The following is a 16,997-nucleotide window of genomic DNA, read 5'->3' as shown; positions in this document are numbered from 1 at the left end:
CATTTTATTCATAAAGCTTTGTATGAATGTGTTTGACTATCATTTTACACAATTAGCTTTGTGTAATGAATTTGACTTTCATTTGATTCAAAAAGCTTTGTTTGAATGTGTTTCACTTTCATTTGACACAATTAGCTTTGTTGAATGCATTTGACTTTCATTTGATTCAAAAAGCTTTATATGAATGTGTTTGACTTTTATTTGAATCAAAAAGCTATCTTTGAATGTGTTTCACTTTCAATTAACTCAAAAATCTTTGTAGAATGCATTTGACCTTCATTTGATTTAATTAGCTTTGTTGAAAGCATTTGACTCTCATTTGATTTAATTAGCTTTGTTTGAATGTGTTTGAATTTTTTTTTACTCAATTAGCTTTGTTGAATGCATTTGACTTTCATTTGATTCAAAAAGCTTTGTATGAATGTGTTTGAGTTTCATTTGACTCAATTAGCTTTGTTGAATGCATTTATCTTTCATTTGATTCACAAAGCTTTGTTTGAATGTGTTTGACATTCATTTGATTCAAAAAGCTTTGTATGAATGTGTTTGAGTTTCATTTGACTCAATTAGCTTTGTTGAATGCATTTCACTTTCATTTGATTTAAAAAGCTTTGTTTGCATGTGTTTGACTTTCATTTGACTCAATTAGCTTTGTTGAATGCATTTGACTTTCATTTAATTCAAAAAGCTTTTTTTGTAGGTGTTTGACTTTCATTTAACTCAATTAGTTTTGTTGAATGCATTTGACTTTCATTTAATTCAAAAAGCTTTTTTTGAATGTGTTTGATTTTCATTTGATTCTAAAAGTTTTATTGAATGTGTTTGACTTTCATTTGACTCAGTTAGCTTTGTTGAATGTATTTGACTTTCATTTGATTCAAAAAGCTTTGTTTGAGTGTGTTTGACTTTCATTTGACTCAAATAGCTTTGTTGAATGCATTTGACTTTCGTTTGATTCAAAAAGCTTTGTTTGAAAGTGTTTGACTTATATTTGATTCTAAAAGCTTTGTTTGATTGTGTACGACGTTCATTTGATTTTTAAAGCTTTGTTGAATGTGTTTAACTTTCATTTGACTTAATTAGTTTTGTTGAATGCAATTGACTTTCATTTGATTCAAAAAGCTTTGTTTGAATGTGTTTGACTTTCGTTTGATTGAAAAAGCTTTGTTTGAATGTTTTTGACTTTAATTTGACTCAATTAGCTTTGTTGAATGCATTTGACTTTCATTTGATTCAAAAAGCTTTGTTAGAATGTGTTTGAGTTTCATTTGACTCAATTAGCTTTGTTGAATGCATTTGACTTTCGGTTGATTCAAAAAGCTTTGTTTGAATGTGTTTGACTTTCATTTGATTCAAAAATCTTTGTTTGATTGTGTTTGACTTTCATTTGACTTAATTAGCTTTGTTGAATGCATTTGACTTTCATTTATTTCAAAAAGCTATGTTTTAATGTGTTTGACTTTCAATTGACTCAATTAGCTTTGTTGAATGTATTTGACTTTCATTTGATTCAAAAAGCTTTGTTTGAATGTGGTTGACTTTCATTCGATTCAAAAATCTTTGTTTGAGAATGTGTTTGACTTATTCATAACGGAATCAAGTTGTTTCACTCTCTCAATTTTCTCAACTACGACCAGATTAAAATTATCATCAAAATCAGAATCAAGGTGTGTGAATTTATCAACATTCTCAAATTTATCAATGTAGGACTCAACATTACTAGTCCGTTGAAGTTTATTAAAATCCTCAACCAAATTCAAATCCTAAAACCTGTCATGCACATCAATAATAAAATCCTACCAATCCACAACAACACGAGTAGACAAATAACTAGAAACCCAATTTGCAGCTTTATCAATCATATTAAAGGAAGCCAAAATAACCTTCTGATCATCTGGAATCTTATAGAGCGTAAAATATTTGCAACATTTCTTAATCCACAATCTAGGATCAGAACCATCAAATTTAGGGATTTGGAGTTCGGGTTTCATACCTAAGGTCACGTTAGGAGTTGATTCGACATCATGAATCGAAGATCGAGGAGCCGAATTAGGTGAAGAATCCGAACAATTGCGCATATCAGCTAGGATAGAACGCATCACAGTCATTAATTCACCATACCTCGTGTTCTTATCATCCATCTTTTTCATCAAATTTTGACAACGATCGTCAACCTGGAGAATCCCACAATGCACCTCCATGGAAGATAAGGACAGTCGGACAAATGAGGAGGGCAGCGGTTAGCTCTAATACCACTGATAAGGTATGAACCTTATATTACTGATGGAGCTAAGGTTTAGCCCAAAATGAATTACAGAAGAAAGTTGACAGAAGAAGGATAGAACAGAGGAGTAACAGAAAGGAGAGAGAAGAGTAGAGAGAGAAAGAGAAGATTAGAGAGGAAAATTGTAATTCATTTCATAAATCTTCAATTACAACCTAAGGTGCATTAATAAGGTATGACCTCTAACAGAAAGATTCTCTCTAATCACAAAAGGACAAAAGATGAAAATAATAACTTTGCTAATTAGTAGAATTACCCACTAAAACCAACTAAAATATATTTTCTTCTTATTTCTCCTGTATCACGTAAACACTCGCACTTGATTCACCTTCACCTTCCATCACTCTTGGAGAACTTTTTTATTTATTTTTTTCAATTTTTTTGAGTATAAAAGAAAACAATGATTTGAGTATTTTTTTTATATAATAACCTTGAAAAACAGAATAAATAAGTAGTGGTAGTGAGAAATTAATGACCTAGAAAGAAGATAGAAGCAAAAGAAAATTAAAAAAAAATAAATTAAGATATGAAATTATCTATGTAACTATATAGTAGTTGAGGAGAGAATGGAGCTTTACTCAAGCTAACATGTAAAAAGGCTAGGATTTCACGGATGTATGTGTACAATATTTTGGTGTTATTGTACACCTAATTGTATCCCAGAGGAAGCTTCAATCAATGTCCTTACAGCATGGTTAGGATTCCTCATCTTTCTGTTGAATATTTTGACAAAGATTTTCTAAGGAAGGTTGGAGAAAAGATTAGGAAGGTAATCAGAGTAGACAGGTCTACGGCATATGCTGAGAGGGGGCAGTTTACACGTTTTAGTGTAGAGATTGACCTCTCTAAACCTTTGCTTGCTAAGTTTTTGCTAAAAGGTAAGATATGGAGAATTCAGTACGAGGGTATTAAAATGCTCTGTTACAAATGTGGAAAGCTTGGGCATACAGAGGACAAGTGTGCTTCGAATCTCATGTGTGAAGACATGGTGGTTGATAGGGTTAATGAACAATTGAATGAGACTGTCTTGCAGCAGCATAATGTACCTAAAATTAGGCCAGAAGAAGTGGATGATTATGGATCTTGGATGCTTGTAAAAAAGCCGGTGAGGAAGAAAACCGTGAGGCCGAAATAGCCACCTCCGGTGACAGGAAAAGACACCCAGAATATTGCAAAAAATTTGGGTGAATAGTTGCCAAAAAAATCAGCCGTGATCCCAGGGGAAGCTTCGAAATTTGCGGCCTTAGCTCAGTTAAATGAGGATGGTGATGAGCATGAGAAAGATTTGTTACCAAAAGATAATATTTTGGGTGAACATAATAAGGAAAGGGAGGATATTACTAGAATTTTTTCAGCAAGCCAATTAGAATCTCATGTGGAAATTGTTAACTTAGCAGACCAATCACAGAATTTTTTTGGTAATCTTCCAAAAAATTTATCCTTTCAAAGTGTTAAAGATAAACAAGGAAATATGGATGTAAACCAATCAAAAAAATTCAAAATCTCAAAAAAATCAAAAAAAAGATTCATAAAAATCTTCCAAGCAGAATAACAATAATAATATACCACTCTCCCCTATCACCAATGTGGAAGCCACAAAAAGTATTATTCAAATTCCTTCAATAAGCCAACCCGTAGGGAAGGAGAATTTGAGTGTTGATCAATTTACTAAAAAAGCACAAGAAGTAAACACGGAGGATATTTTGAGGGTTAGTCAAGATGCAAGCATAATGGAGCAATCACACGTTTCCCCCACCTTCGAATGTAATTCCTCTCAAGATACCAACAGACAAAATATTGTGTGTGGGTCAACCGATGGAAGTAGCTTACCTGGGCATAGCAGACCCCCTAACCCATATTCTAGAGGTCCAAATCGAGATAGTGATGGAGCCGATACCAGAGCCACTGGAACTTGTAGTCACTCTTCGTCTACCCAATGAAGTTAATTGTTTATTTCGATTATTAAGAGAAGCTTATGTGAGTTCACTCCCCTCTATTCATGTTTCTATGGATGATGCAACTCCAAATTTTGCACCAAATTCACTGCTTATCTCTTTCATGGTTTGAAACGTGCAAGGTGCAGGGAGTCGTGCTTTTATTATAGCACTTAAAGATATTGTTAGGACTAATAAACCTAATGTCATAGCACCTGTTGAAACCCATATGGGGGGACAACAAGCTGATCATATTGCTACTGTAATTGGTTATGCTGGTCATACAAGAGTGGATGCTCAGGGATTTAGTGGGGGTATATGGATATACTGGAAGCCAGAATTAATCACGGTTGAGCCAATTCACAAGCACGGCCAGTTTATTACCATGGATATAAAAAAGGTAGGGTGCGAACCTTGGTATTTCACTGCCATTTATGCGAGCCCTGACCCTATGAAGAGAGCTGATCTTTGGCGGGAATTAAAAGATTTTGCAGCCTCTCCCAATAAACCTTGGATGTTAGCAGGGGATTTCAACAAGACAAGGTTTTCTCATGAAAAAAGGTCAAGTTGTCTAGAGACCTCAAGGAGAACTGCCAAATTTAATGAGTGGGTTGAAGACATGTGTTTACTTGAAGTTGAGTTTAGTGGCCCTTGTCATACTTGGTCTCGAGGGAAGTCTGTTGATACTCGAACAAGTGCTAGATTGGATCGTGCTCTTTGCAATGGTGAGTGGAGTTTAAGGTTTGCAAATGCAGAGTCAAAGAACCTCCCTGCTATTCAGTCAGATCACTACCCTGTGTCGATCTCCCCTTACGGCTTTGCTCCAATTGGATCGGTAAATCGACCCTTTAAATTCCAGGCAGCATGGCTAACTCACGAAAAATTTCATGAGTTTATTGAGAGTAAATGGAATAAACAAGCTCCCTTGGTTCCTCTTCTTGAAAAGCTTTCTCATGATCTTTAAGAATGGAATCAAAATACCTTCCATAATATTTTTTTTAAAAAAAAAGAGAAATCTTAAAGCTAGAATTGAAGGGTTACAAAAGTGTCTAGCACAACAGAAATCTCGTGATTTAATTAAATTGGAGGCTAAGTTGCGGCATGAACTTGATGATGTTGTCGAGCAAGAAGAAATTTTGTGGTACCAAAAATCAAGAGTGGATTGGATTCGAGATGGAGAAAGGAACACTTCCTTTTTTCATCTAAGTACTATTGTTAGAAGATGGCGAAATAAAATCACAGCTATAAAGGAATCGAGTGATTGAGCTTGGATTTATGAAAAGGATCGAGTGCAAGAGACCATTGTGAATTATTTTCAAGAATTTATTTTCAGATGAAGAAGAGCAAACTGTTGTTGACATCCCTTTTGGTATCTTTCCTGACTTCACAAATCGAGACCATGATGCTTTGTCTCGGCCTTTTGCAAAGTGTGAAGTGGAAAGAGCAGTTAATGAAATGGGAGCACTTAAAGCACCCGGACCGGATGGCTATCAAGCGCTTTTCTATCAAAAGCACTGGGATATGGTAGCTGACAATGTCTACAAGGTGGTTTTGGATGCTCTTGCTGCTGGTAAAGGCATTCCGGATCGCTTAAACGAAACCTTTATCGTTCTTATTCCCAAGTTGGATACCCCTGAACTTGCCTCCCACTTCCGACCAATAAGCCTATGTAATGTAGCTTATAAAATTATAACGAAGGCTATAGTAAACAGGATTAAACCCATGATGCCGCACCTTACATCTTGTACTCAGACGAGTTTTGTTCCCAGGAGACAAATAACTGATAATATAGTCATTATGCAAGAGGTAACACATACTATGAAGAATAAGCAAGGTAAAAAGGGTATGATGGCGATTAAAATTGACTTCGAGAAGGCATACGATAGACTGAGGTGGGATTTTATTCGAGATACACTTCTTGAATGTCGGTTCCCTTGCCTTCTTGTAGAGGTAATAATGGAGTGCATTACTACATCTTCTATGCGTGTGTTATGGAATGGTGAGCCTACCCAAGTGTTTAAGCCGGGGAGAGGAATAAGACAAGGGGATCCCCTCTCCCCGTATATTTTTGTGCTGTGTATGGAGCGGCTTAACTATATTATTGAAGAGTCAATTATAAGCAGCAATTGGAAGCCGGTGTATGCTTGTCGACATGGTCCAAAACTATTTAATCTTTGTTTTGCTGACGATATCATCTTATTTGCGGATGCTAGCGTAGAGCAAGCTTTGATAATCAAGAGTTGCCTCGACAGATTTTGTGGTGCCTCGAGACAAAAAGTTAGTTACCCAAAGTCGAGGGTATATTTCTCGAGAAATATGGCAGATGATGTTGCACAGTGTGTGAGTGAAGCGCTGAATATTGTAAGAACAGAGGATTTGGGTACTTACCTTGGTATGCCGAACTTTACTAACAGAGTAATGAGAAGCAAATTTGCTTACCTCTGCGAAAAAATGGATAGAAAATTGACTGGATGGAAAACGAAACATCCCTCCCTAGCTGGTAGGATAACACTGGCAAAATCCACCCTTAACACGATGAGTTCCTATGCTATGCAGACCGCCAAGCTCCCAAGAACCATTTGTGATGAATTGGACAAAAAAAAATCGTAAGTTCATATGGGGAGGGGATGAAGATCATAGAAAAATTCATCTTTTGTCGTGGGATTGTCTCCAACTTCCCAAGGAACAAGGTGGGATTGGCATTTGTAGTGCAAGAAATATTAATGATGCTTTTCTAGCTAAATTGGGATGGCGTATGATGTTGAAGCCCAATGCTCTTTGGTCAAGGGTTCTTCGTGCTAAATATTGTAAGGGTCTATGTGACTTGAACATGTTTGAAGGAAAGGCAAACATGTCAAATGTGTGGAAAGGGATTTCAGAAGCTGCCAAAATTATTAATCAGGGAGCTCGAGTGACTGTTAGTGATGGAAGCTCCACCCTTTTTTGGGATAACTAATGGGCTACTCCTACCCCTTTGCGTGAGCAAACTATTGCAGCAATATCTGAGAATTTAAATGGTGCTAAGGTGGAAGAATTGTGGGATCAGCATGAAGGGTGGAAGTGGGATCTCTTTGCAAACCTGCTCCCAGAAGACTCCCTCAAATTAATTGATGCTTATGTGCTAAGAGCAAACCCGGATGTTGGGGACTTGGTTTATTGGGGTTGTAGCTTGAATGTCAAATTCACTATTAAATCTGCCTTTCACATTATTCATAGAGATCAACCAGAATTGAAAGATGGAAGTTGGGAGCTTGCTTGGAAACTAAGAGTACAACAGAGAGTGCGTGTTTTCTTATGGCTTGTGCTTCATGACAGGGTCCTAACTAATGCTAATAGAGTGAAGCGTAGTATTGCAACTGAACCTTGGTTTAAAACCTGTGGTTAGGAGGAGATTGTTCTTCATGTCTTGCATGATTGCAGAGCACCAAGAGATGTTTGGAGACATGTAGGAGGGCCAGCAAACACGAATGATTTTAAGGAAGGAACTCTCAAGCAGTGGATTGTGCGCAATATAAAGGTACAAGTTCGAAACGATCTCTTCCCTGAAATTTGTCCAACATACTTTGCTATTGTTGTGTGGTGGATATGGAAGTGGAGAAATAGTGTTGTCTTTGGCAATACCAATGATATTCCACTTGAAGTTGGTAAGTTTCTGTTGGCAAGGTTTGAAGAAACCCGGAGAGTCTTTGGTGAGAATACAAATGAGGCTAGCTTGAGTCTGAATCTAAGAAAAGAAGTCTACATAAAGTGGCAGGCCCCTCCTTATGGTTGGTTAGCCCTTAAAACAGATGGAGCGACTAAAGGCGCACCTGGTCCTGATGGTGGTGGTGGTATTCTTCGTGATTGTACTGGGAAACTGAGATATGCGTTCTCAATGAATTTAGGTGCTAGTATGGATTTTATGGCAGAGCTTAGAGCCATGGAGTATGGGATAGAGTTGGCAGATCGCATGGGAGTTGTAATGTTGCAAGTGCAAATTGATAATCAAGCTGTGGTTTTAGCTATGAACAAGGCTGATGCTTCAAATGAAGGGAAGGTGTGCACATCATCAGACGCTGCAAGAAGCTTTTAGAAGACCCTAAATGGAGAGTTGAAGTCCACCATATCTATAGAGAGGCAAATAGAGCTGCAGATTGGCTTGCTAATCAAGGTGTTTCCTAGAACAACAAAATAAAGTTGATTCAATTCCCTCCTATAGCTTTAGGACGTATTTTACATGATGATGTAGTAGGGGTGGCCTTGCCACGTTTAGTTCCTCCTTAGTTTCTTTTGCTTGTTATTTTTTCCCGGGGCTTAGCCTCTCGTTTGCATCAAAAAAAAAAAAATATTTTGGTGTATATTTATAACCACATATAACTATTTAGCGTGGCAGTCATTTGTTGATTTTATGGCCTATTAATAGAAATTAATTAATTATATATTTTTTTTAGTTTTTTATATTTAACTTTACCTTTACTTCTATAAAGGATTATATAAAAATTAATTTATGCTAAATATAACTAAAGACGAATGTGATAAGTGAGATAAGGTGCACGGGGACGGAGCCCCCTTCTATCACAGGGTGTTCATACAATCATATATCTAGTCATGTGGTTTGATATAGAGCCGGATTATATTATTGGAGTGTATTGATCAAGTTTTTAATAAGTTCAAGTAAGTTCATATACAGAATAAATTATTTAGTTTCTCAATACTGATTTGATTAATTTCAATTAGCTTAGGTTTGTTTTGGATATTTGTTAATTGTTATTAGGGTAACCAGGTTGTAGTTTATTTTCCATAGGCACACCTATGTACCCTAAAATTTTATTAGAGTGTACATAGACTCAAGAATATACATATATATACACTAACATAATATTTTACTAGATTTATATGCAAGCGATGTATGTGTTATTTTTCTAAAAAAAATTATGCATATCGACAATGTTAAATAATAAGTTAAAGGAAAAATTGCCCCCAATAATCCGACCTTTTGCCCGTCCGCTGAAAATAATCCCACCTTTACCCCCCGATCTTTTTTATTGGTCCCAGTTTACATGAAACCGGCTAACAAGGTAAACACTTGTGATGTGGACTTGGGTATTTAATTTTCCCTCTCTTAAACATGACAGGTCATCACTCTCCCACCCACCCTCTGTTATTTCTGAACTTTCTCCCTCTCTCATCATAACTTCTTATACAGAGCAATTAAAATTGGGAACCAAGTAGATCAACAGCCATAATTGAAGCTTCAACAACTATCGTACCTTGCAGTAAAGTCTCAAGCTTCCATTTTTGGCGGAATTGCGACAGCTAATTCCTAAATTTCGCCATTTTAGGTAAGTTGCTAAACCCTAACTTTTGCATGTAATTTGCGATTCATTGCGTCTACATTTCGAAACCTAATCAATTGAACTGGAAGTTGATGAATTTATGCTAGTAATTGCAATGTATTTGTTCAGTATGGTTGTGAATTGTTGTTTTTTTGGCTAAAAATTTGCGCTTTATGTGTTTGTTAATGGTAGTGGTGTTTGATTCTTAAAGTCTGGATTTTTATTGCATGCTTTTGGTGGTTGTTGTATTTTGATTGTAATTTAGTGCATGTTAATTTAGGTATGGGTAAGATACCTTTAAAATGTGGCATTAAGGTGTGTTTGAGACTGGTAACAATGGGCAGTTGCGCTATAGGAATGGGGAGGGGAAAACTTTTAGCATAGACCCAGATGAACTTCGCTCCTTTTATTTGGTTGAGTTGGTGATGAAGTGTGCTAGATATGATGGTAGAATAAAGGGGTTTTTATACTTGGTTCCTGGGTTGAGTATGGTGGATGGTTTGAGGAAGGAGACAGATGATAAAAGTACGAGGGATATGATTCAAGTTGTAGAGAAGTACAAAGGGGTGGAGGTATATGTTATGCATGATGACAATGACCCAATAGCCTTCCCCCCAGAGCTACAGGCTTCAGCCAAAAAGAATCAACCCAAAACAGTGAGGCCAAAAAAACTACCAATAAATAGGGGACCACAAGTTAGATCTAGTCCAAGAAAGAAAAGTCAGCCTTTGACAATTAATGAACCTTCCCAAAAAGCCCCTGACAGCTCACTAAAGCCAAAAACTGATGAGTTTAAAAAAGATGCTCCCACTGTTGAGTTAAAAAAAGATGCTCCCACTAAATCTGTTTCCACTCCACCCACCAACACCTTATCCAACCAAAGCTAGTAGAAAAACATTTATTTGCAGCAGTCAAAAATGATTTATTTGCTGCGTTTTTGGAGTGGCAGCAAACGCCAGGGGAGCAAATCAATTGATTCATTTGCTGCAGTTGGTTATATGCAGCAAATTAATAGATTTATTTGCAGCGGTTAATTCCATTAACTCCTGCAAATTAATATTTTGATTTGCAAATAATTAAATATGTTATTGTTGGATTTTTATTTGTCTAATATGCTAATAATCTGCTATATAAAAAATTTCTACTCTTAAGACGTAATTGCACTAGAAAAAAGAAAAGTACCAAATTACACTTTAAATTGCTACTCAAAGGCATATGTAACTTAAATATTCCCATTAACAAAAGCCTGTATAATTACACTTTTATCAAAAAAAAAAAAAATTACAATACATCAGCCATTTCAACAGCTTAGCATAATAAAAGAGCAGCCGCAATAGTAGTGGCGTCAAGCGGCCAACAACAACAATGGGGTCGAGCTGCCAGCAATTATTCTTGATCATCATTTGACATTATCAATTGAAAATTTGTGCTTTTATCCTGCATATAATTAGCAAATATCCCAAGTTAAATATGTTAAAAAAACTATCCTTAAAACAACATATAATCCGCAAACTATTGATTTTATGATGGAGAGGCAAGAGACATTAGCCAAATAACATAATCAAGAACACAAAGCTGAAATGCACAGGGCACTATCTGTAGATGGTAATCTGAAGTTGTTTAATTGGCTTTTGATACTTAAAAGACAAATCCAAGAATTATATATATACACCAAATATTAGAAAAGAAAAGGGGAAAAAAAAAACTCAAACTAGTAAAATTTATACATGCACTAGTCAACTAGTCACCACTATATATATATTTTTTTTTTGCTTCGTATGATGGCAAATATCATAGAAAAGAAGAAATATCATGGCAAATCTCTAAAGTATAGTAATAAGGCACATAATAAATCAACCCTGGCCCTTTGTAACCCACCTTTTATAACCAATTTACGCGATTTTTCTATATGATAGATTCACCATCCCACACTTTGTTCCTTAATAATTTCAAAACTCATTGTATTCATAAATTTACAGATTACTAGAAGCTTAATTTCCTAACTAAAATATCCCCACAAATTTTAAAAGTTGATTTATCTTATAACACAAAAGGTAACACAAAAGGGCAATTGCAGTTAATCACCCAACTTCAAGAAGGAGACAATTTCTTTTATATATCCCAGCCATAACTTAGAGAACTTAGAGATTACAAAAGGCAAACTTCATATGCATTCACCAATTCCCAACCCCCAGTGAACAAAACATCCACAACAACAAAAGAAATCACATAGTTTCCGTCATTCATCCTAAAGTTCATATACCAACACAAATTATGTCAATCAACCAACATTAATCAAATAAGACAATCACCAGAAAATTCAAATTCATCATACAAAAACCTCAATCAATTAATTCAACAAGAGAATAAAGAGATAAATCATAATTTGAGAGTAGAATTAGACTTAGATACGAGGAAATTCCAAGAGTTAGTAGCGGTGACGATAGGCGGAGGAATTGATGTTAAAGACTGAACATCAGCGAAAGCAAGGCGATGAATTGGCTGGAAATCGTACTAGTTGTTCCTGTCTTTCTCGCATCAGATTGCTTTTTTCGATATTAGGCAAATCACAAATTCAAGACAATAAACAACACTAAGATAAAAATCAATACAAAACAAGCTAAAAAATCAAATCAAATTATATACAACAACAGATCTAATAATGATGTTGAAAATAATCAATTTTAAAATCAATTAAATATAATCGCACAATTGTATTCATCAAATTAAACCTAGAATTTATATACAAACCTGTTCAAATCTTTAAATAGAGAGAGAACGAGAGATTACTTGAATTGGATCCATGTATATGAGATAGACTAAGGAGCAAATTGAAAGATCGAAGTAGAACGTGACGGTGAAGAGTATTCACAGTGGTGGAGAGAATGTGAAGCGTTCGCGGCGAAGATGACGGTTAGCGCCGGTGAGGATGACGGTGACTGAGAAAGATGAAGTCGATCTGGTGAGGAAAGAGGAAAGAGAGCGGCGGTGAAGGGTGAGAGAATGAGTAATGAAATGACAAAGGAATAAGGGTTTGGGGGGTATAGGCAAGATGAATGATTTGCAGCGGATTTAATGTTTCACCCCTGCAAATTAATAATTTCTATTAAAAAGAAGGGAAAACATGCTTTAATTTGCAGCGAATAGCACAAAACGCATCAAATTATTAGTAGCAAATAAATTTTTTTCTTGTAGTGGCACTTTTAGAGTTAAATATGTTATAAACCCTAGTTCACCAAGTGCAACAGCTCTCCCCACTCTCTCTTCTATCATAGCAGCCTCAAACACCCAAACTGACCCAGTACAGTCATATGAGTGGGAAGATTCTAGGCCAGATAGCCCCATCCCAATTAATGACCTGATTCCAGATTATAGCACTAAGAGTGACCATGAAGACCCTCCATACAACCCACTGGTTAACAAGGGCAAGGGAGTGAGCTCAAAGCCTTTCTTTTGAGAGGTTTACTCAGATCATAGTGATGATGATGTGGAGTCAGATGGGGAGCAGGGAGCAGATGCTGATGGTGATGATTTAGAATTAGAGGTTGGAGCTTTAGAGGAGTTAGAGGAGGAGTATGAGAGGGAACATGAAGAGATCTTGGATGAAGATCTGCAATATCAGTCTGATAGTGGAGATGAGGAGTACAATATAGCTAGGCAGAGGGTTAGAGATACAACTGCCCAGTTAGTTGAAATTGCAAGGAAGATACAATTGGAGGCTGCTAGGGGTTTGAGCATACAAGAAGTTGCTGAGAACAGGGCAGAAGCTGGGAAAAGTGCAGCAGCTGGAAAAAGTGCAGCAGTTGGGGCTCAGAGTGATTTTGAAGAAAGTGATGAAGAAATACATACCCCTCTCAACAGTGGTGGTGATGAAGAGGAGTTGATTCTAGGGATGAGATGAGGTTAGGGCTTTTAGTGTCTAAGCATACAAACTTTAGCACATTTGTTTGGAAGGTTGGGTAGAAGTTTGCCAACAGAGAGGACTTCAAAGATGCAGTTGCTAAGTATGGAATACTTCAGGGCAGAGATGTGTCTTTTGTTGTGAGCAACAAGCAAAGATCTCAGAGATTGGGTGTAAGGTGCATAGAGAGCTATCCTTTTTATGTGTATGCATCCTGGGATACAAGAAGAGCAACAATTGTGGTGAAGACAGTGAAAGGGGGACACACTTGTCAGAGAAACATGAAGAGAAACAGGCAGCTCAAATCTCGTTGGGTTGCAAAGCAGTTCCTGGATGTCTTCAAATCCAGGCCACATTGGCCTGCAAAGGAGATACAAGAGTGTATCAGGAAAACTTACTAGATGTTGGTGACCAGAGACTTTGCCTACAAGGTGAAGTACAATGCTCATAAGTTGTTACATGGGTCAATGCATGACCACTACAACAAGCTTGCAGGGTACTTGAAAGAGATTAAAAACTGCAGCCCAGGGACAGAGATTGAGCTTGTAACTGAACCATCAAAACAATGAGACCAACCTGTATTTCAAAGGTTGTTCATTCACTTTGAAGAGCTTAAAAATGGGTGGATACAAGGGTGCAGAAAGTGTTGGTAGTAGATGCATGCTTCTTAAAGACTGTCTTAGGGGGTTATCTGTTGGCTGCTGTTAGAAGGGACAACAATGACCAAATGTTTCCTGTCTGCTGGGCAGTGGTTGAAGGAGAGAATAACTCCTCTTGGGAGTGGTTCTTTAGGAAGGTAGCAATGTGCTTGAGTCTTGGAGAAGGGGAAGGCATCTCAATCATTTCAGATGAGCATGTGGTATGGACTTAACTTTGCACTCATTTATTTTTAATAGTTTACATAGGCTAGTTTATGTTGTGTGCAAACTTTGACTTGGTGTTTGTTCTTTTTTTTTGGCTTTTTTTTGTGCAAATGTAGATTATTGTGAGTAGTGTCTCAACTGTCCTACCTAGGGCAGAACATAGACACTGTGCCAGACATATATTTGCTCACTGGCACAAGAAATATAGAGGAGATGAGATGAAATTGTTGTTCTGGGATATTGCAAAGAGCTACAATGAAGCTGATTATGAAGAGAACATGGCTAAGCTTACTTCTCTTAATGTTGATGCTGCCAATGACTTCAAGCTGCATAGGCCTCAGTTGTTTTGCAGAGCTTTCCTCAATCTTGCTATCAAAACAGATGCAATAACTTCCAACATTGCAGAGACATTTAATGGTTTCATCATTCAAGCAAGGACCAAACACTTGCTATACATGTTAGAAGAAATCAGAACTTCACTGATGCAAAGGCTGGTAGTGAAAAGGCAGACCATGATGAAAGCTACTGGTGTGCTCTATCCAAGGATTCAAGTCAAGTTGGATTTTGAGAAGACAAAGGCTGCTGAATGTGAAGTGTACCCTTCTTCTGAAAATCATTTCAATGTTAGCTACATATTGGATCAGTTGGTGGTGAAGTTGGAAGAAAGGAGCTGTACTTGTAGAAAATGGGACATGACTGGCATCCCATGTTGTCATGTTGTTGCCTGCATCTATTTTGTGGGAAAGGAGCCTGATTTGTATGTGCACTCATCTTATTTGAAAGACACTTACATGTCAGTTTATGCAGGTACAATAACTAAACCATTTCACCATTTGTGTATGACTTTCTTAGTGTATGTGTATGTGTGACATGTTACTTGTGTATGGCAGGCTCAATTCCCCCAATTCAAGGTGAAAGACACTAGCCAAAAGTGTCCAAATCAATTGCTCCGCCACCAATCAAAATTGGCCTAGGATGGCCAAGAAAAAATAGAATCAAAGACCCCATGAGAACCCTAAGAAATCTGGTACAATGACCAGAACAGGGATTGAGATGACTTGCTCACTCTGCCAGCTTAAGGGACATAATAAAAGAAAGTGACCCAACAAGGACAATGTCCAGCCAACTAATCCTGCTCCAAAAAGGGCTAGAGGAAGCCTAGAAAGCATGCTCCACCATCAACTCAGCCGTCAACAGCTAGTCAGGCTGTGCCATCTACACAAGCTAGTCAGGTTGTGCCATCTGCACCCCAAGGACCTAATACAAGTCACTACAACCAAACAGCTCAACCCACCATACTAGGTAGAGGGGGAAGAATGATAAATATGGGAAGGGGCTCTACGGGTGGAAGGGGTAGAGGAGATGGTGCTGGGAGAGGTGCTGTTGCTGGTGGGAGAGGGGCTACTGCTGCTGGTAGAGGAGTTGATGCTGGGAGTGGTGCTTCTGCTGGAAGAGGTGTTTCAAATGTTGTAGCCTCCAGCAGAGGTGGTGCAAGTGGGAACAGGGGTGCTGCAAGTGGGACCAGAGGAAGGGCAAGGGGTGACTTAAGGGGAAGGGGAAGGACCCATGTTCTTTTTTGTTCTCATACATCCCTCAATTAGACCCTAAACCTGTTCTTAGTGTGTGCTTATGTGCTTGATTTTTTTGTGTTTTGTGTAGATTCCACAAGGTGTAGATGTGTACATTGCACCTGATGGAACAGCCCACACTAATGTGAGTAGCTGTACATTGTCTATATGTGTTTAATGTTAATTAGCCAAAAACCTAATGTATCTGTGTCTTCTATATGTGTTTGCAGACCCTTGGTAATCAAAGAAGGACAAGGTCAGCCATGGACTGGTTTCAGTGCAGTCAAACAAGCCAGACCTCCACTTTGCAAGGACCAACTCAATAGTTTCATGTCACTTTTTAGGGCTTGTGTATTAAATTAGACTTAACTATGTTTATGTAAAGCTTTTGGATACTGTCTTTTGATCATGTTGGGTGTGTTAATTCCTACAACAATTACACCCAATTCATGATGTATTTTGTGTATGAATGTTAGGCAAGACAATGTCACCATCTTTTGTTGAACTTATGCAACTATGTGATTATGCTATATGTCTGAATTTCAATTATTGTGCAAAAAAATTGTCAAAATAACTTTCATTAACTCATCAATGTCTTGCTAATTACATAACAACTAGGTCTTTGCTCAATACATGTCACAAATGACCACAACACATTACTTAACCAAACTAAACTAACTTCACTTAGTTTAACTACCTACAATCATTTACATTACATCACAGTCATGCCTTCAACATCACTATCATGAAAGCAAAGAAAATCCAAGAAACCAACAGAGCAATGGAAAAATTCTTTTCATTCTTTGTAGCCTTCATCAATTCAATTCGAGTGTGGCAAAGCTCCATTTTGGTGTCATCCAATTCATCCTCTTTACTTCCCATTTTCTTCTCGACCTTCTTCAATTCTTCTTTAAGGAAATCAATCTCCATTTCCTTTTCAGCAACTTGAGTATCTGTTTCAAACACTTGTAATCGTAGGTCATCAACAACTTTGGGGTTAACATGAGCCCACTCAAAGAAGCCACAATCACCATCCTGCAAAAAAAATAAAAAAAAAACCCCAATTCAATTAGAATGAAAACCCTACATTGAAATCCCCAATTCAATTGGATTAATTAACCCTAATTAATAA

At 37.2% G+C, this 16,997-nt stretch overlaps 2 protein-coding genes across 2 annotated transcripts; both read left to right on the top strand.

Annotated features, from left to right (window-relative positions):
* The first annotated feature begins 2,975 nt into the window (after positions 1 to 2,975).
* Positions 2,976 to 10,420, top strand: LOC145594235 (uncharacterized). Its single transcript, XM_081650570.1, has 8 exons — positions 2,976 to 3,389; positions 3,477 to 3,702; positions 4,362 to 5,120; positions 5,552 to 6,824; positions 6,928 to 7,135; positions 7,244 to 7,498; positions 7,604 to 8,254; positions 9,878 to 10,420. Exons 1-8 carry the CDS (start codon positions 2,976 to 2,978, stop codon positions 10,418 to 10,420), a joined length of 4,329 nt encoding a protein of 1,442 aa, XP_081506696.1.
* Positions 10,421 to 13,835: 3,415 nt separating this feature from the next.
* On the top strand, positions 13,836 to 15,222 carry LOC145594234 (uncharacterized). The gene is made up of 4 exons (XM_081650569.1): positions 13,836 to 13,979; positions 14,075 to 14,293; positions 14,414 to 15,104; positions 15,188 to 15,222. Exons 1-4 carry the CDS (start codon positions 13,836 to 13,838, stop codon positions 15,220 to 15,222), a joined length of 1,089 nt encoding a protein of 362 aa, XP_081506695.1.
* Positions 15,223 to 16,997: the final 1,775 nt, after the last annotated feature.

The sequence above is a fragment of the Chenopodium album genome, chromosome 19 (assembly GCF_948465745.1).
Source record: "Chenopodium album chromosome 19, dcCheAlbu1.1, whole genome shotgun sequence".
NCBI classification, from domain to species: Eukaryota; Viridiplantae; Streptophyta; class Magnoliopsida; order Caryophyllales; family Amaranthaceae; genus Chenopodium; species Chenopodium album.
Note: the sequence above shows the minus strand (reverse complement) of the source record. Positions and strands in the feature narration are given on the sequence as shown.